The sequence below is a fragment of the Leopardus geoffroyi genome, chromosome C2, assembly GCF_018350155.1.
Source record: "Leopardus geoffroyi isolate Oge1 chromosome C2, O.geoffroyi_Oge1_pat1.0, whole genome shotgun sequence".
NCBI classification, from domain to species: Eukaryota; Metazoa; Chordata; class Mammalia; order Carnivora; family Felidae; genus Leopardus; species Leopardus geoffroyi.
In genome coordinates, this window is record NC_059333.1 from 113,847,318 (window position 1) to 113,863,800 (window position 16,483).

At 43.5% G+C, this 16,483-nt stretch overlaps 1 protein-coding gene across 1 annotated transcript in view; it reads left to right on the forward strand.

Annotated features, from left to right (window-relative positions):
• Positions 1 to 2,583: 2,583 nt before the first annotated feature.
• Positions 2,584 to 16,483, forward strand: part of ERICH6 (glutamate rich 6) — a 29,455-nt gene continuing 15,555 nt past the window's right edge. The window contains exons 1-8 of the mRNA XM_045503283.1: positions 2,584 to 3,090; positions 4,165 to 4,222; positions 8,446 to 8,537; positions 11,748 to 11,810; positions 12,078 to 12,133; positions 12,227 to 12,343; positions 14,919 to 15,032; positions 15,983 to 16,140. Coding sequence (XP_045359239.1) covers positions 2,730 to 3,090; positions 4,165 to 4,222; positions 8,446 to 8,537; positions 11,748 to 11,810; positions 12,078 to 12,133; positions 12,227 to 12,343; positions 14,919 to 15,032; positions 15,983 to 16,140 — 1,019 coding nt within the window. The 5' untranslated portion in view covers positions 2,584 to 2,729. The remainder of the gene's footprint in view (positions 3,091 to 4,164; positions 4,223 to 8,445; positions 8,538 to 11,747; positions 11,811 to 12,077; positions 12,134 to 12,226; positions 12,344 to 14,918; positions 15,033 to 15,982; positions 16,141 to 16,483) is intronic.

The following is a 16,483-nucleotide window of genomic DNA, read 5'->3' on the forward strand; positions in this document are numbered from 1 at the left end:
CAATTGCAAAGATGCTATAGCAGCCACAGAACCAAGCTGGGTGGGGGGGGGGGGGGCAGACAACTCATCATAAGTGCAAGCGCTTTTACCCTTGCTCTCTCCAGCCCCGCAGCCACACCCACATACTGATTTCCATTCTGCTCTCTGAGGACCCTGGGAACAAACAAGCTTGCCTCCTCTAGAACAAATCACTTCCCCATGTACAAGTAGCTGGTGAATTTCATGACCTCTAAGGTCCCTTCCAGCATCAAAATGCTTTTATTGCCCAGAAAGGGTTGGGCTTTTTTTTCTTTCTTTCTTTCTTTTTTTTTTTTTAATACCACTTAACTTATTTGTACCTCGACCTCTCTACCGCACCTCCCTGTGCTGGCCCTCTTTCCCTGCCCTGAGCCCGGTTGGAATGCTTTTAAATGCTTCTTCCCTCCTCTCCAAACACCCACACTTTACCCTTCCTTCCAGAGCAGCTCAACTGTCTTCTCTCATCTGTACCAACTGCTCTGCTAGCCTACGAGATATCTCCTTCTTCCAACAATATTCTGTGCATTTTCTCTCTGACTCTCTAGAGCACATGGTTGGTTTTGTGCCTTCACGTGACCTGCTCCGCCCCAGCGCCCCACAGCTGGCCAGACTCCTGCTACATGCACAGGTACCCCTAGAGGTAGTGAAGAACCATGCCTCTCCCATTCACTGCCATGGCCTAGCACCAAGCAGAGGGCTAGCTCATAGTGCTCATGAAGTATTGGACAGTCATAAAATATTGCTCAGTGATTGCAGACACCTAACTTCTCACTTCCTGCTCCCTTGAGAGCCCTGTGAGTACAAGTCTTCTGGGCTGGAAAGCTCACACATAGAATTCCCTGATGCCATGAACCAACCCAATATTCACAGCTAGATCTCATTATTATTACAAGCTGGTCTGACACAGCCAGGCCATTTGGTTTTCTTGTTGGACAGAAACACTCTTGAAGAATAACAACCTCAGACAAGATGCTATAGTCTGAATGTGTCCTCTTAAAATTCTTATGCTGAAACCTCATTCCCATTAGGTTTGGTATGGTTCCCATCAGGTGATGGTATTTAGAGGTGGGGCCTTTGGGAGGTGATTAGGTCAGATGGGCAGAGTCCTCATGAATGGGATTTGTGTTCATATAAGAGAGGCCCCAGGGAGTTTCCCTTGTTCCTTCTGCCACCTGAAGACAGAGCCCAAAGACAGAGGTGTATGAGCCAGGATGCAGATTCTCACCAGACATCACGTCCACCCGATCTTGTTCTTCCCAGCCCCTAGAATTTCTGTTGTTTATAAGCCACACTGCCTATGGCTGCTGTAGCAGCCCAAACTAAGCAATACACAGGTTACTGGGACACCATGATAAAATGAAACAAAGCCACTTCATAACTTTGTCTAAGCATAAAAATAAGGTCACTGTGCCACGACCAACACTCCATGGTAGAATTGCCCCCGCTTTGACAGCATCCAACTTAGAGCAGAACCCTGCTTGCTTAGACCATCTCCCAAATCATCTAACCAAAGTCTAGACCCTGGAGGTTCTTTCTACCGTTTTCTTACTAAGACACCTTGCTGTAATAGGGGATAACTTATTTAGCTACCTGTGTGTTCCTGGTGGTCTTTGGCTGAAATGCAGTGACAGTTGTAGGCTGTCATTTCACATTCACGGATACCCACAAGCAAGTTAGGGGCCAAGTTGTACTAGTCCCAATTTACACAGAGGGAAAGCGAAGCTGAAAGACATCAGGTGATTCAAGAGCTCATACAAGGAGACTTCTAGGCCTCATACTGTTCACTTAACCTAAGAATCAGTCCAGGCCCTTTTTACAACACCCAGATATCTTCAGCCACAGAAAATCTTTGCTTTCTTTACCTTAGAAGTGAAGTCAAACATCAGCAACACAATCCCTCCCGCCAGGGACATTTCTCAGTCTTGAAAGGCCTTTGAAAGGAAGTTGAACTCTGCACTGAACATGTACATTCCAGTCTGGGTGGTAAGTAAACAGATGTCCATTATACCTTATACTGTGTTCCTCTTTGTGTGTGTACAAACATTTTAACAAAAATACAGTGAACTGGAAACAAAGACCCAGAAAGACACAGGTGTTACCTAGGTGCCAGATGTCTCAGGCCTTGCAACAAGCACGACTGGGTCTAGAGGGAGACACCCATCTCGGGCACAGAATTTAAACAGCATCAAAAATCTCATTAATCAAGATAAATAATGAAGGCAATGTCTTAAAAAAATCAAATCAGCAAACTCCCACCCGTGCCTGGTCTTATTATAAAGTTTTATCGTTAAGTTTGAATAAGCATGTGTCTACTGGAAAACCAAAGTCCAGCGTCAGCAATACCAACTGGCCTAACAGCGTCCATCTCTGGTAGCCTCTACCCCTACCCCAAAGAAACAACGCTCCAGAGGAGGGAGGAGGAAAGGGAGATCAGTTCGCCACATGCTGTGAGGGGTCTCCGTGACCCCGGAAAGGAGGTGAGAAAGAAGCTTGCAGAGGTCCTGGCTCCTTAGCGGCTCTCTGCCCCGACGCCCCGGTCCCCAACCCTCGGGTTCTGCGCTGCCGCTTTAAATCCCAGAGGTTTGGCGGCGCGCCGCCGGCCGTTGCCCGGGGAGACGGGAGACGCGCGCACAGTAGGGAGCTCGACACCTGGCTGGGACTGGCGGCTGCACCTGCCTCTGCGCTAGCGGCGACCCTGCTTCCCCCCAGCCATGGCCAACCCGCACCCGCGTCGCGGCTCCAGAAAGCCGGAGAAGGAGGAGGTCCCGGAGGAAGAAGAGGAGGAGGAGGAGGAAGAGGAGTTGTTGGTGGAGGAGAAGGAGGGGGAAGCAGTGGAGGGGAAGACAGGGGACGCGGAGGAAAAGACGCTGGAGGTCCAAGGGACGTTCAGCGAAGAGTACTTCTGGAAGATGATGGACATCGATGACAGCAGTGACGAAAACTCAAAGGCCTTCCTTCCCCGATTAACCAGCATCACCAGCCCCAGCCTGAGCCCGACCCCCACGTTCAGCGGGACGCTGTGGAGCGAGACACCGATCTTGAGCTCACACTCGAGCGTCTCCTCCCAGAAAAGTACATCCCCTGCCCGCCCCTTCCTCTAAGGCTTCCCTGGCCCTCGGACCGCTGGTCCCGCCACTCCAGAGCCTTGGTCTACCTGAGTGTCTGGTTTCTAAACACATGCACCACCCCCCACACAACCCAGTCTATCTTGGTCCCTTTATTCAAAGGCACTGAAATCTTGGCTGAGCGTTCTGTTGGCTCACGATTTAGGACATCGGTGTAACGCTTGGTGAGACTGGAAACTTGGGTAGTGCTTCACCGAGTGCATTTGCAATACGTCTATGTGCATTCAGGTCATGATGCTGTTCCCTCCCTCCGTCTCTCTCCCCCCACCCCCTCCCCTCTGTCTAGGCCTCTCTCGCACCTCCCTCTCCCTGGGTCTCCCCCTCTGTTCCTGTCTCCCCTTCCCAGTCCCTCTTTCTCTCTTTCTCAGAAACACACACAGGAACATGCCGCTCCTGGAAGAGCAGTCCCTTCAGGGTGTTGTGCTACCAAGATAGTCCCGTAAAAAAAAAAAAAAAAAAAAAAAAAATTGTGTTTAGGTTCCTATGCTAAAACCACTTCAGTCACTTCCTTAAAAAGAAAGACAGCACTTATGTTGAGTGTTGACACTTCCATCAGGACCATCTTTGTTGAGTAGAGGAAGGTGGGAGGGGGTGTCCCTGGCATTATAGGATGTTTACCAGCATCCCTGGCCTCTAGCCCTGGCTGTGCTGTGAGCCCCCACTCTGATCTGGGACAATCAAAAATGTCTTCAGGGGCGCCTGGGCACCTCAGTCGGTTAAGTGTCTGAATTTGGCTCAGGTCATGACCTTAGGTCATGATCTGAATTCGACTCAGTTCAGTTCAAGCCCCGCATAGGGCTCTTTGCTATCAGCGCAGAACCCACTTCCAATCTTCTGTCCCCATCCCCCCCCCCACCATCCCCGCTCACGCTCGCTCTTTCGAAAATAAATAACCATTAAAAAGATAAGAAAAAAAAATCTCTTCAGAGTTGCCAAATGTCTCCTGGGGGGCAGAAGTTGTCCTTTTGAGAACCACTGATATAGAAGGAATGGCTAAATTTGTCAACGTTTCATTCAACAGGTTTTCCTAAGATATTCCAGACATTTAGGAAAGACATGTCTGAAGCGGATTTAGATAGGTAAGAAAATGTTTTCTTTTCGTATAATTTCTTGAAGCTGATGATGTTTACTTTTACCTCGTGGATAAATATGTCTGGAAGTAGAGTAAAAGTAATCCAGGGCACTTACAACCAATTTATTAAAAAAGGATTTTTAAAAGTCTATTACTGTTAGACACTTTGGGGATAGAGACACAGTCCCTGCCCATCTGCAGCTTATTATCTACCTACAGAGAAGGCATGCCCACTTGATATAACATGAAATAATAACACTATACAATAGCAAGTGCTCTGAACGTTTAGAACATAGGTCTCTATTGGCGAAATGAGACCGTGATTAGACACACCTCCTGTGAAGGAAAGTGGAAATTATGGTCTTATTTTTTTCCTCTCTCTTTTTCTTGTTGTTATTGCTATTAGCCACCAAGCACAGGAAGACACCAGAGAAATACCTTTTGGAACATCTTTATAAATCTTTATAAAGCTGAGTCCACGATCTTGAATTACTGTTCACTTAAGCTTTGCTTTTACAAGCAACTTTTAAAATCCTAAGCATAAACAGGATTGTTCTGTCCCGCTCTTATGTTTTTATTTATCCTTTTAATTCAACTTAAAAAATAATATATGTACATGGTTCAAATATTAAAGTATACAAAGGTGTAAAATAAAAAAAAAATTCCATGCCCTTCTTCACCCCCACACTCCCACCCACCAGGGTTAACATATTGTTAACAGCTTATTTTGTTTCTAATTTTATGTTTATTTATTTTAAAGATTTTATTTTTAAGTAATCTCTACACCCAACCTGGGGCTCGAACTCACAACCCCAAGATCAAGAGTTGCATGCTCTACGGATTGAGCCAATGCCCTTCTACTTCTATCTTTCCTCTCACCCTTTCTTCTCCCAGTTAACAGCAAATTATATATTTTATAAATATATGAATAATGTATATTCATATAAAGTCATATTACTTTGCCAAGTTTTATTGTATTTGCATTATGTTTTATAATCATAATTAACTCAATACAGGTTAATTCTGAAAATTGAAAAACAATCAACAATGCTCACAATTTCATGCTAAGAAGCCAATAATGTGATTGGATTCTGCACAAAACCCCAGATTCCTATGTCCATAAAACTTGACTCCTAAAAGAAGAACTTTTCAACTCTCAGTTTTTAATGGTCTTCAGCTTTCCTGATTGGGGTTAAATGGCCACGCTTTCCTGATTCCCATATTGCTTTCTTTCTTTTATTCCTTTTCTCTTTGCTGGAGAAACTCCACAGGTGATTATTTCATGTAGATCTCATGGGTAGTCAGATTCCTGAGTTCTTGCCTGTCTGGAGATTTCTTCATTTTTACCATCATACTTAATTAATAACATAACCTGGCATTAAAGAATACATTTAAAACCATTTTCCTCAGAGCTCTGAAGACATTGCTTTTTTGCCTTCTAGTGTCCGGTATTGCTGATCAGTCGGATTCTGAAACACTTCTGATGTTTATTTCCTCCCCTTCATGTGTCTTCTTTAGAACTCCTACTAGATGGCTATCGGCCCTCTTGGATATCAAGATTTTTTGTATTTATGGTAACATGCAGCCCTTGTACAAAAGTTTTGATTTTCGTATTCATATTTGTAATTTCCAAGAACCCGTTCTCATTCTCTGATTCTTTCTGTTCAAATAGTTATTTTTAAATCTCTTTTAAGGGTACTTTTATACTAAGGTTCTTTTTTGTTGTTGTTCTTTGAAGTTCTTTTTTCGGGATTAATTCTGTTTATCTTGGTCTTTCTCTTTTATGCTATTGATTGCCCTTAAGTAACTGGCAATCCTTCATTATCAATTTGTGTTTATAAATGAATGGCCGGTAGGTAACCAGAATGGAGTCCTTCTGCAGCTGAGTAGCTCTTAACAGGGTGTATCTGGAAGGCTGACTGTGTCCTATGTGGGTGGATGGGGGATGTCAGAGGCGGCAGCTTGTGGAGCGTTGGTAGGAGGCAGGCAAGCTGCATACCCCACTATTACTGGAGTTTGGATAAGGACACTTCACTGTGTGGTTGGAGTTCTTCACGTATTTCACTTCTGGGCGGGATGTCCCCTCCTCCTTTCTCATCCAGGCCTATTGGGCAGCTTCTGTGTAACCTCATACTATGCTCTGCTTCTCTTTCACACCTACAACCTCCTGAGATAGGCTGACCACTCTTTGTAGGAAGCAGCTTGGGGGGCTTTATCTAGAAATAAAAAAGAACAGCTGCCTGGCCAGCTGCTCTGAGGTGACTCCCTGAACTCCTCTGATTGCAGTCTCCAGTCCCCTCCTCTCTGCATTTGGTTGAGTCTGAGCTAGGGACTTCCCAGAAGAATTTTACTTACTTCTCTTGCTTTGAGCTGTGGTGTTCTCCACCCTGGTTTTCCATCAAACTAAAGCCATTTATTTTCGTTCTTTTGGGACTTCAATATCACTTGTCTACCAATGACACCTTTCTTATTTTCCAGGGCTATTTGTTTGTTTGTTTGTGTTTGTTATTTCAGTAAGATCTGGGAAAGGAAGGGAAGGAGAATTGGGTGCTCAACTGCCATCTTGACCTGGACTTCCTATTAATATGGGAGCCTCTCTTTACTTGATCAATTACTTAATTTCTCCTCATAAATCTTCCTAAGATGCTTCTTTTATATTTCAAAGCATTCTCTGGTGAATTTGGTGAGATTGTGTTTTGAAGGAAACCTATCCTTAAATGTCATAAAAATACAATCAATATTGACTCACCTTCTATGTTTTATTGCCCTATTACTATTCTGGTTGAAAATGGGGCCAACTATACATGGCAGATAAATACGGAGAAACACAGGTTTTGAAGCCAAACAGGCCCAGGCCCCATTTGCATCTGGCACAATACCATTTTTCAGGGGTTCCCTAGAGTCTCAGTTTCCTTGCCTGTAGAGGAGGGAAGATGGATACATGCCTTGATTAGTCTTTGTTAATATCAATGAAATCATGTGAAGAAAGCAACTACTACGAATGTACCACTACACAGTCAGTTCTCAGGAAATGTTCATTTTGTTAGCCTCCGTCATCTCGTCATCTGCCATCCTTCCGCAGAATTTCAGAAACAATCTTTGGTGTCGGTTTAAGGAAGGCAGAGAGACCTAGAGGAGCCATGTAGGTCTGATTTTGTTAACCACTGAACTGGAAAAAAGGCCAAACGTTCAGTGTTGTCTAGGGATCGCTCCTTAATATTCTTTTTTACCCTCGGTCCCTGTAGCTTGTTTGGGAAGTTAGACAAACAGGACTCCCCCAGAGACTTGCACAGGTGGCTTTGGCTGAGTCGTTCTTCGCTTATTACAAGACAGAGTCATTTTGGAACTAAAGCACCCCGCCGATGCAATGTGCCAAGGAACAAAGCACCAAAAAAGGAAGGTGGAGAAAGAACTAAGAAAGGTGAAAAAGTGACAACCCTAAAATTGATTTAACCATTTGAAAAAATGTGATAATTTTAGAAGATCCAGCAAATCAACACAATTTGCTAATTGTGCAAAATAATTGAAATTCAAAGAGGCAAAGGAACTTGAAGCACTAGTTATTATTTACTTGTTACCAGTAACAGTCATTGTAACTAGTAAAAATCAGTACGTTTCTGCCTTCCTATCATGTCAATGACAACTCAAGTAACTGAACGACCTGCAGAAAGAATAAATAATACAAATTGTTTGATTACAGCGCATTTCACTTCAACTCTTAAAAAAAAAAGGTTTGGGTTACTTTTAGGCTACTTAATTGGGTCACCTGGCTGGTTTAGTCAGAGGCACATAGGGCTCTTGAACTCAAGGTTGTGAGCTCGAGCCCCATTTTGGGTGTAGAGATTACTTAAATAAATAAAACTTAAAAATACATAAAAATAAAATGAATAATATGTCTCATTTAAATTCAAGTATATGCTTAAATACACACACCATCACCACCACCATCAACACACATGCACAGACATAGTGGTCATAATTTACTCCCTGGAGGGAAAAATATGGTATCGGGAGACTCAGGGACTTAGAAAGGAGTACTTTCCCTATAATGCAAACACACTGTGCCTGACTTTACTGAGAGGCAAGAATGGAGGAAAATATTTCAAAGAAAATAGAAAGCCGGATCTTCTACCTACGTGTGTTACTTGATGGTTAAATGTGCTATATTTGGAAGAATGGCTAACAATTATGTAGGCACACTCACAATTAAGATTTTTGTCTCAACTTCAGGACTATGTATCACAGTTTGTATCCAGGAATTCCAACGTCAGTACAAACAGAAGAAAGCTGGCTTCAAAAATTTTCTGGCAAAAGGCAGCCAAGTGAGTAGTTTGATTTCTTAGCTTTTGCTCAGAGATGGGATTGCACATCGGAAAGAGCATGGCTGCAGGCACTGGGGGAGAGCCAGGTTTGAATCCCAGCCCAACACCAACTGACACGGAGATGAGGGCCTCATGGAGTCCCAGGTTCTTCCCCTGTCAGTAATAATAGTAATACTTCTGTCACAGAATTTTTATGAAAAGCAAAATGAGATTAAATATCGAAACCCTTCAGCATTTCGTCTGTAATAAATGCTGTTTGTGTTCTCATAAAAAAAAAATCTGCCATTCTATTTTGATGCATATCTTCATTTTTTTATCAAAGCAGTAACATGCACGCTGTAGTCTAAATGTCAACCATCAAGAGATAGATAATACAAAAATTAAAATTTTAATTTATCCCAGTATAAGGATTTATGAATAGACTTTCCTGGTAAGTTTTATATTTGTTTTATGTCACTTACTCATCAGATGTTTATTGAGCGCCTATCATATGCCAAGCACCCATCATAGTCCAAACCCTGTTCTAGGGAAATGGCAATGAAAAAACAAAAACAAAAAAACGAAAACGCCGGTCCTCGTGATCTGGCATGAAAGAGTGGAGGGTGGAGGTGATGGTGAGAGAGATCATAAAAAATAAGGAAAATAAGGAAATATATATAATATATAATTAGGTGATAATATACGTATTATATATACATTATATATATTACATATAATACATTAAGTGCTAAGGAGGAAAAGCAGAGGAAAGGATGGAAAATGTTGGGTGGGAGGGGTAAGTTTACACAGGGTGCTCGGGGAAATCCTTACTGAGAAGCTAAAATATTTGAGCAAAGACCTCAAGGACATGAGACAGTGAGCCAGGATGATCTTAGGGAAAGATTATTCCAGGCACACGGACTAGCAGGTGCCTCCCCCTAGAACAAGGAGGCAGTTGGTGTGGTTGCGGTAAAGTCATCAGGAGGAGAACTGAGGGGGGATAAGTTCAAAGGACTAACTGAAGACCAAATCTTTTTCAATGGGAATGAAGTAGAAAGATCCCTGAGGATTTGTACAGAAGAGTGACAAAATCGAACGTAAAAAGGGACCAAATATTAGGAAGATGCTAATAATTCCCAAATTAATCTACACAGTGTAATTCTGATGGGATGTTTCAATGGAATTTGACAAGTTGATTTGTCGCCCTTGCTTCGCAGTGTTAAAAGACAAACTGAGGTATTTTCAGATTTCTAAATTTGAGCAAACATGAATGGAATGGAGCAATGCCAAACTGGAAATAGGTGGGAGGGCTTCCCAGACAACAGTAAGGAGATTTTTACAGAGAAGACACCAGAGCAAAACGAGGAAATTTTTTGATTGGCTATGGCTTAAGGGGTTGTATTACTTGGGAAAGCCTGGTTGGCTGTTTGTGGTTGGCTGTTCCTAACCTTGAGGCATTTACAGAAATTGACTCTGGCTCAGGTTTCAGTTTGCTTTCCTAGGCTACACACGAAGGCATTAGGGTCACCTCATCTGATGGCCACTTGATTAACAGCAGGAACCTAGTGTACCTCTCCATTTCTTTCAGACCTTCTTTTATGGTCCCCCCCCCCCCCCCCCAGTTCTTACTAGTTTATAGTCTTGTATTGATGTAACAATTGGAAACTTTTTTCCTGTTATATTTACTAATTGATTATTGTCAACAAGAAGGAAATTATTGATTTCTATATATTAATCTTGTATCAGACCCCCTTGCTGAAATTTCTTATTCTAATAGTTTCTAAGTTGGAAGTCTAGGAAACAATTATATTTCCTGTAACGGCAACTTTATCTCTTCTTTAATTCTTTCACTTAGCAGTGTATCATGGATATCTTTCCATGTCAGGAAAGATTGATCGAATTCAATGAAACAACTGCATAATATTCCCTTATATACAGTTATTATGGCTTATGTAATAAAACGGATTGCTAGGTATTTCAGAGTTGGTGTGGTTTGATGTTTCGAGCTCGTCCCTATAACAAATAATGCCTTAATAAACATCTGTGTGAGTTAATTTTTTTTTTTAATTTTTTTTCAACGTTTATTTATTTTTGGGACAGAGAGAGACAGAGCATGAACGGGGGAGGGGCAGAGAGAGAGGGAGACACAGAATCGGAAACAGGCTCCAGGCTCCGAGCCATCAGCCCAGAGCCTGACGCGGGGCTCGAACTCACGGACCGTGAGATCGTGACCTGGCTGAAGTCAGACGCTTAACCGACTGCGCCACCCAGGCGCCCCGCGTTAATTTTTTCATACCTATACTGGCATTTCTGTTGGACAACATGCCTAAAACATATTCAAAATTTTTTCAGGTACTCCACATAGGAAAGCACATCACTTTCTGAAGCCCACCTCTTTCTCCAGTAGCAGTCCTTGCCGCCCATGGCTCTGGGAGGAAATGGGCCAGCTCCCCCCCCTTTACCCCTGCCCCCACTGTAGGTTGATCTCACTGGTTTTCGTCATTCCAATTCTATCAGCTTAAATCTCCTAGACGGTTATTCCAAGTTGCTGATGTCCACCTTCCCCACTTCTAATACTGCCCTGGAATCTGTGGAGGGAATAATCCTCCTGGTTGAGTTAACAGTCTTGAATTAGAACCTCTAGCACCCTTCTACCTGAAAAATCTTTTACAAAGTAACAGGTAGAAGGTAGACAACATAGTACTTTTAAAAACCAGAAAATGGAACACCTCGGTGGCTCAGTCGGTTAAGCATCCGACTCTCGATTTTGGCTCAGGTCATGATCTCACAGTTCGTGATATCCAGCCCTGCATCAGGCTCTGTGCTGCCAGTGTGGAGGCTGCTTGGGATTCTTTCTCTCTTGCCCTCTGCCCCTCCCCAACTTGTACTCTCACACACACTCTTTCTCTCAAAATAAATAAGCTGGAAAAAAAAAAAAAAAGCAGAAAACATAAGAGTCTGCACCAATGTTTATAGTCAAGTGAAGTATGCATCTCTGTAGTATGCTAGGACTAGAAAGGAACAGGGAAACCTTTTTCGATGTGATAGATCAGTGGTGCCTTCCCTCTGTTCCTTATTGTTGATAAAATGTTATTTGGAAAGAGCAAAAGAGTAAAAGGTCAAACAAACACAAATAAGGGTACTTACTTTTCCAAAAGGCATATTTTCTTTTGTATTAAACTTCTTTTCTACTTTGTCAGGATTGATGACAAGTGTATGCTCGTTTTACAGGGAAGAAAGCACCCTCTATAATTAAGGAAGCTGAACATGAAAATCTGGCTTCTAAGTTAAGAGGTAAATAGATAGAGTCCTTCCCTCTGCCGGCAAAGGCAAACCAGCCTTAACTCAGACAGTGCACACCCCCTCTAGAAAAGCCCTCCCCTAAGAATATGCTCAAGAAGGTGGTGAAAAGGTTTCAGGGCATTTAAACTGTGTGTGTGTGTGTGTGTGTGTGTGTGTGTGTGTGTGTGTGTTTGACACGGGGTAGTGGGTTAGGAGAAAATGGAACACACTGTACTAAGGTTTTAAACTTCCTTTCTAAATCGATGCTTTTCTCTGCAGAAAAATGGGTAATTAATCCAGAAGAGCGAAAACTGAATGTTTTATGTGAGTTGGAGGTAAGAAATGTTTATCAGTCCAATAGTACACAGGGTTCGTTGTAAATACCACTTATTCAAACGTCGATTCTCTCTCTCTTTTTAAAAATGTAGTTTAAAGAAGACTTCATAACACTGTTTGAGCCAGCTCTGAAAACACTGCCCAGCATTGGGCCACCATCCATTCTGAAATTCAAACAAGAGAGTTCCAATATAGGCATTAACTTCAAGGTGATTTTAATTCATATTATTTTTAAATTTGAAAATGTTTTTTATTGATAAATGATGTCATAAGCCACATGATGATTTGCACACAAGACAGTGAACATGCTTTTTAAAAAATACACGAAGAGCTCATTTATTTGGAATAGCACTTAGGGTGGCTGTGTTTGTTTCCTGGGGCTGCTGTATCCAAATACCGCAAACTGGGTGGCTTAGAAACGTAGCAACTTGTTGTCTCGTCGTTCTGACGGCTAGAGGTTCAAAATCAGTATGTCAGCGAGTCCAGCCTGGAGGGGAGCATCCCTCCTTGCCCCTTCCTCGTTCCAGTGTGGCCATCAACCCTTGGCTTTCCTTGGCTTGTGGCTTCTCCATTCCGATCTCTGCCTCAGTTGTCCTGGCGTTCTCTGCATCTGTTTCCAAATGTCCCTCTTCTCCAGGCACACCACTTAAATTAGATTATGTAAATTATGTAGATTATGTAAATTAGTTACAACTTCAACCTATCTTTTCAGGGGACAAAATTCAACACACCAGAGCAGTGGGGGACCGAATGGTGGTATGATTATTTGGTCATGCTCCCCAGATTGGCACCCCCTTATTTCTTCTGGGGTCTGCTAAAGGTGCAGGCTTATCCACTGGAAATAAGAGCCATCAACTGTGTGAGAGCTGCGCCCCACAGATGTGTACACAGGGTCGATGGGAACGCTGTGTGGACACAATAACGTGCTGCTCATTGCCGCTTTGTGCAGCACATTAAACTATGCAAGTCTCACAAGGAGTTGCACACTAAATGTCATGTAGTATCAGTCAATATTTGCTCTTTATATCTGTCCATGTTTCTAAACTTTATGGCCACCCTATAGACTCTTCAGGCTGAAATTCTTTTATTCAAACCTAGCTCCTTTCTCTTTCTGAACCACAGAAGTTTGTAGTCAAGGAAGTGTCTCGAGGGGCGCCTGGGTGGCGCAGTCGGTTAAGCGTCCGACTTCAGCCAGGTCACGATCTCGCGGTCCGTGAGTTCGAGCCCCGCGTCGGGCTCTGGGCTGATGGCTCGGAGCCTGGAGCCTGTTTCCGATTCTGTGTCTCCCTCTCTCTCTGCCCCTCCCCCGTTCATGCTCTGTCTCTCTCTGTCCCAAAAATAAATAAACGTTGAAAAAAAAAAAAAAATTAAAAAAAAAAAAAAAAAAAAAAAAGGAAGTGTCTCGAGTTTTCTTCTGCTGACACCCGGAGATGGTCCTAAACATGAGGAAAGCCTTGTAGCCTTTCTTCCAGGGAGTTGTGCCTGCATCGGCACCAAGGCAGGGCTGGCTTCTCCTGGATCTTGGGCAGATCCTTCAGGTCTGCCTAGATGGGGCTTTGACACTAGTGTAGTTCAGGGGCGGCAGTAGCTGGCTCGCCAGCTCTCCTCTCCAGCTACACACTCTCCAGGAGCAGATTCCAGCCCCCCTCATGGTCTTTGGAAGAATCTCCACCTTGCTTCCCCCACAGGTGAAGGGGTGAAGGGACCATGGGCTGAGGAGCTCATTAGCAAGACCCTCATATGGAAGGGTTGTGGATGGCCTGGAATTGCCACACTCTTTTTCTGCCTGCTCCGTCACTTAGGTGACAAACTACATGTGTCACCGCCATCTCTCTATGGTGGGGCTTTACTCTCCAAGGGTTCTGCTGTCAGCGATGTGTAGTACTTGCCATTGGGTAGTTTCGGTAACCTCAAGATATGGGCCATCACTCTGGTGGTGAATGCCTGGCTGCACAGGCCCCCTCGCCACCCTTTGGCCCCACAGTGGCCATTTTGCTAGTCCCAGAGAATGGCAAATTACAGCTGGCTTGCTAGTGTTCGTGACCTGCGACTCATACATGATGTGGGTTTTTCCTGGAGGCCTGTGCTAAGGCTGCTTGCTTGCCCAAGAACCCCTGCAGTCACAGTCGTGACCTCAGATCATAAACATGGCCATAGTGCACCAACCCTTGAGCCCCTAACTCCCCTGTGTCCTGTTGCTTCTCCGGGTCTCCCCCACCCCTTCTGAACTACCTTCACAGCACAGTCAGGAGAATCCAGAGCCCCAAGCTGGGGCTAACGCGTTATCCTCTGTCTCGTGCCTCTAGTTACACGCCATAGCGCCCCTCCCCCACGAGGAACTCCGCTATCAATAGTAAAGTCATTTGTGCAACTTTCTTCTTGCGATGAGGAGACATCCTAAGGATCCACAAGCTCCTGATGGGCTCAGCTGTGCTCTGGTGAACGGTGCCAGACAGAGGCCCTCAATACACCACCTCGGCCTCTTCAGTCCTCACCAGCCCTTGAGTAGAAATAATGTCTCATTACTGGAATACACAGATCTTGCTGGCTTGGTGCCTTCTGGTAGAGGATCTTAGCCCCCTGAAAGTTCCCCACCAGCTAGTTCAGGAGGCCCCGAGGGATTCCGGCAGGAGTTCTCAGGCAGGTTGGCACACAGCCCACCAGCCCTGCTCTCCTTCTGGACTTTTGCTGGCCCTGCCCAGAGTCCCAGCAGCATCTACTGCTCCCAGGGGCTCTGGGCCCTCTTGTGGGCACTCATTTATTCTTGTTTTCCTCTCTCTGAAGGAAGAAGAGGAGGAGAAATCACCCACGTGTGAATTTTGTGGAGGCGATCTAAAATCATTTCTTTCCAACATGGATGTTTACTGTGACGATGATAGCTCTAAACCAATAGAAGATGTGAGTTCTAATGCAGGTTCACTGAAGAAATGGTGTTATTTTTAAACACACGAAGTGTTTCCTCCCGCACTGCAAGTCTTAAAAGAGTTACATGTTAGCTGTTGGAGAAATGCAAATCATAAGCACAATGGGATACCATTCCATACCCACTAGGATGGCTATAATCAAAAAGACAGATAATAACAAGTGTTGGCAAGGATGCAGAGAAACTGGTACTCTCATATACTGGAAAGGGGGAATGTAATATGGTGTAGCCACTTTGAGAAACTGTCTGGCAATTCCCCCAAAAGTTAGAGACATAGTTACCTATAGCCCAGCAGTTACACTTCTAGATATATACTCAAGAGAACTGACAACATATACCTACACAAAAACTTAACACACAATGTTCATAGCAGCATGAGTCCTAACAGCCAAAAGTGAAAACAACCCGAACATCCATCAACTGATGAATGGGTAAATAAATGTGATGTATCCATACAATGGAATATTAGTTAACCATAAAAAGAAATGAAGGGCTGATACATGCTACAACATAGATGAACCCTGAAAACATTAGGCTAAGCAAAAGAAGCCAATCACAAAGTACCACAATTGTATGATTCCACATATATGAGCTGAACACAACAGGCAAATGTATGTAGACAGAATTTAGGTTAATGGTTTCCAGAGGCTGAGGGGAGAGATGGAGAGGGTTAACGGATAAGAGTTCGTGTTCTAAAAGTTGGCCGCAGTGATGGTTTTGCACAACTCTGTGAATACACTAAAAGCCATTGACTAGTACATTTGAAATGGATGAATTGTACGTTATGTGAACTCTATCTCAATCAAGCTGTTACTAGGTAAAAGCTACCATAGAATTGTTATCCAAATTTCATTAGCCATTTTTGCCCCCTGTAATTATCTTCCTCTAGGACTAATGAGATGAACATGACCTCTTTGTTTTCCAGGTCTCCTGTTGTAGTTATTTTCAAAATCTGATTGACTACATCTATGAGGAAAAACAAAAAACCCAAAGCTCTAAAGCTGAATTAATCTGTATTGACCCTCATGCAGCCCATGGCAATGAAGTTGATAGACTGAAGGCAAAGGAAAAAGCCCTGCGGAGGTAACATTGAGCCTTTGATATTGAAACTCAGGCCCACTTAAGCTTTTTGTAAATGAACCTTGTTTTTTAAACAATATTAAAATTAAATATTTTGGAGATGTGTTCTCAGTAACGAAATAAAAATTGGCCAAAGCAAACCTATAAAAATTCCTGGTGGGGGCGCCTGGGTGACTCGGTTGAGCAATCGGCTCTTGATTTCAGCTGAAGCCAGGATCCTAGAGTCATGGGATAGAGCCCCACGCTGGGCTCCAAGCTGAGCCTGGAGCCTGTTTGAGATTCTGTCTCTTTTCTTCTGCCCCTTTCCCCAATTTGAGCTTTCTCTCTAAAATTAAGAAAAAAATTT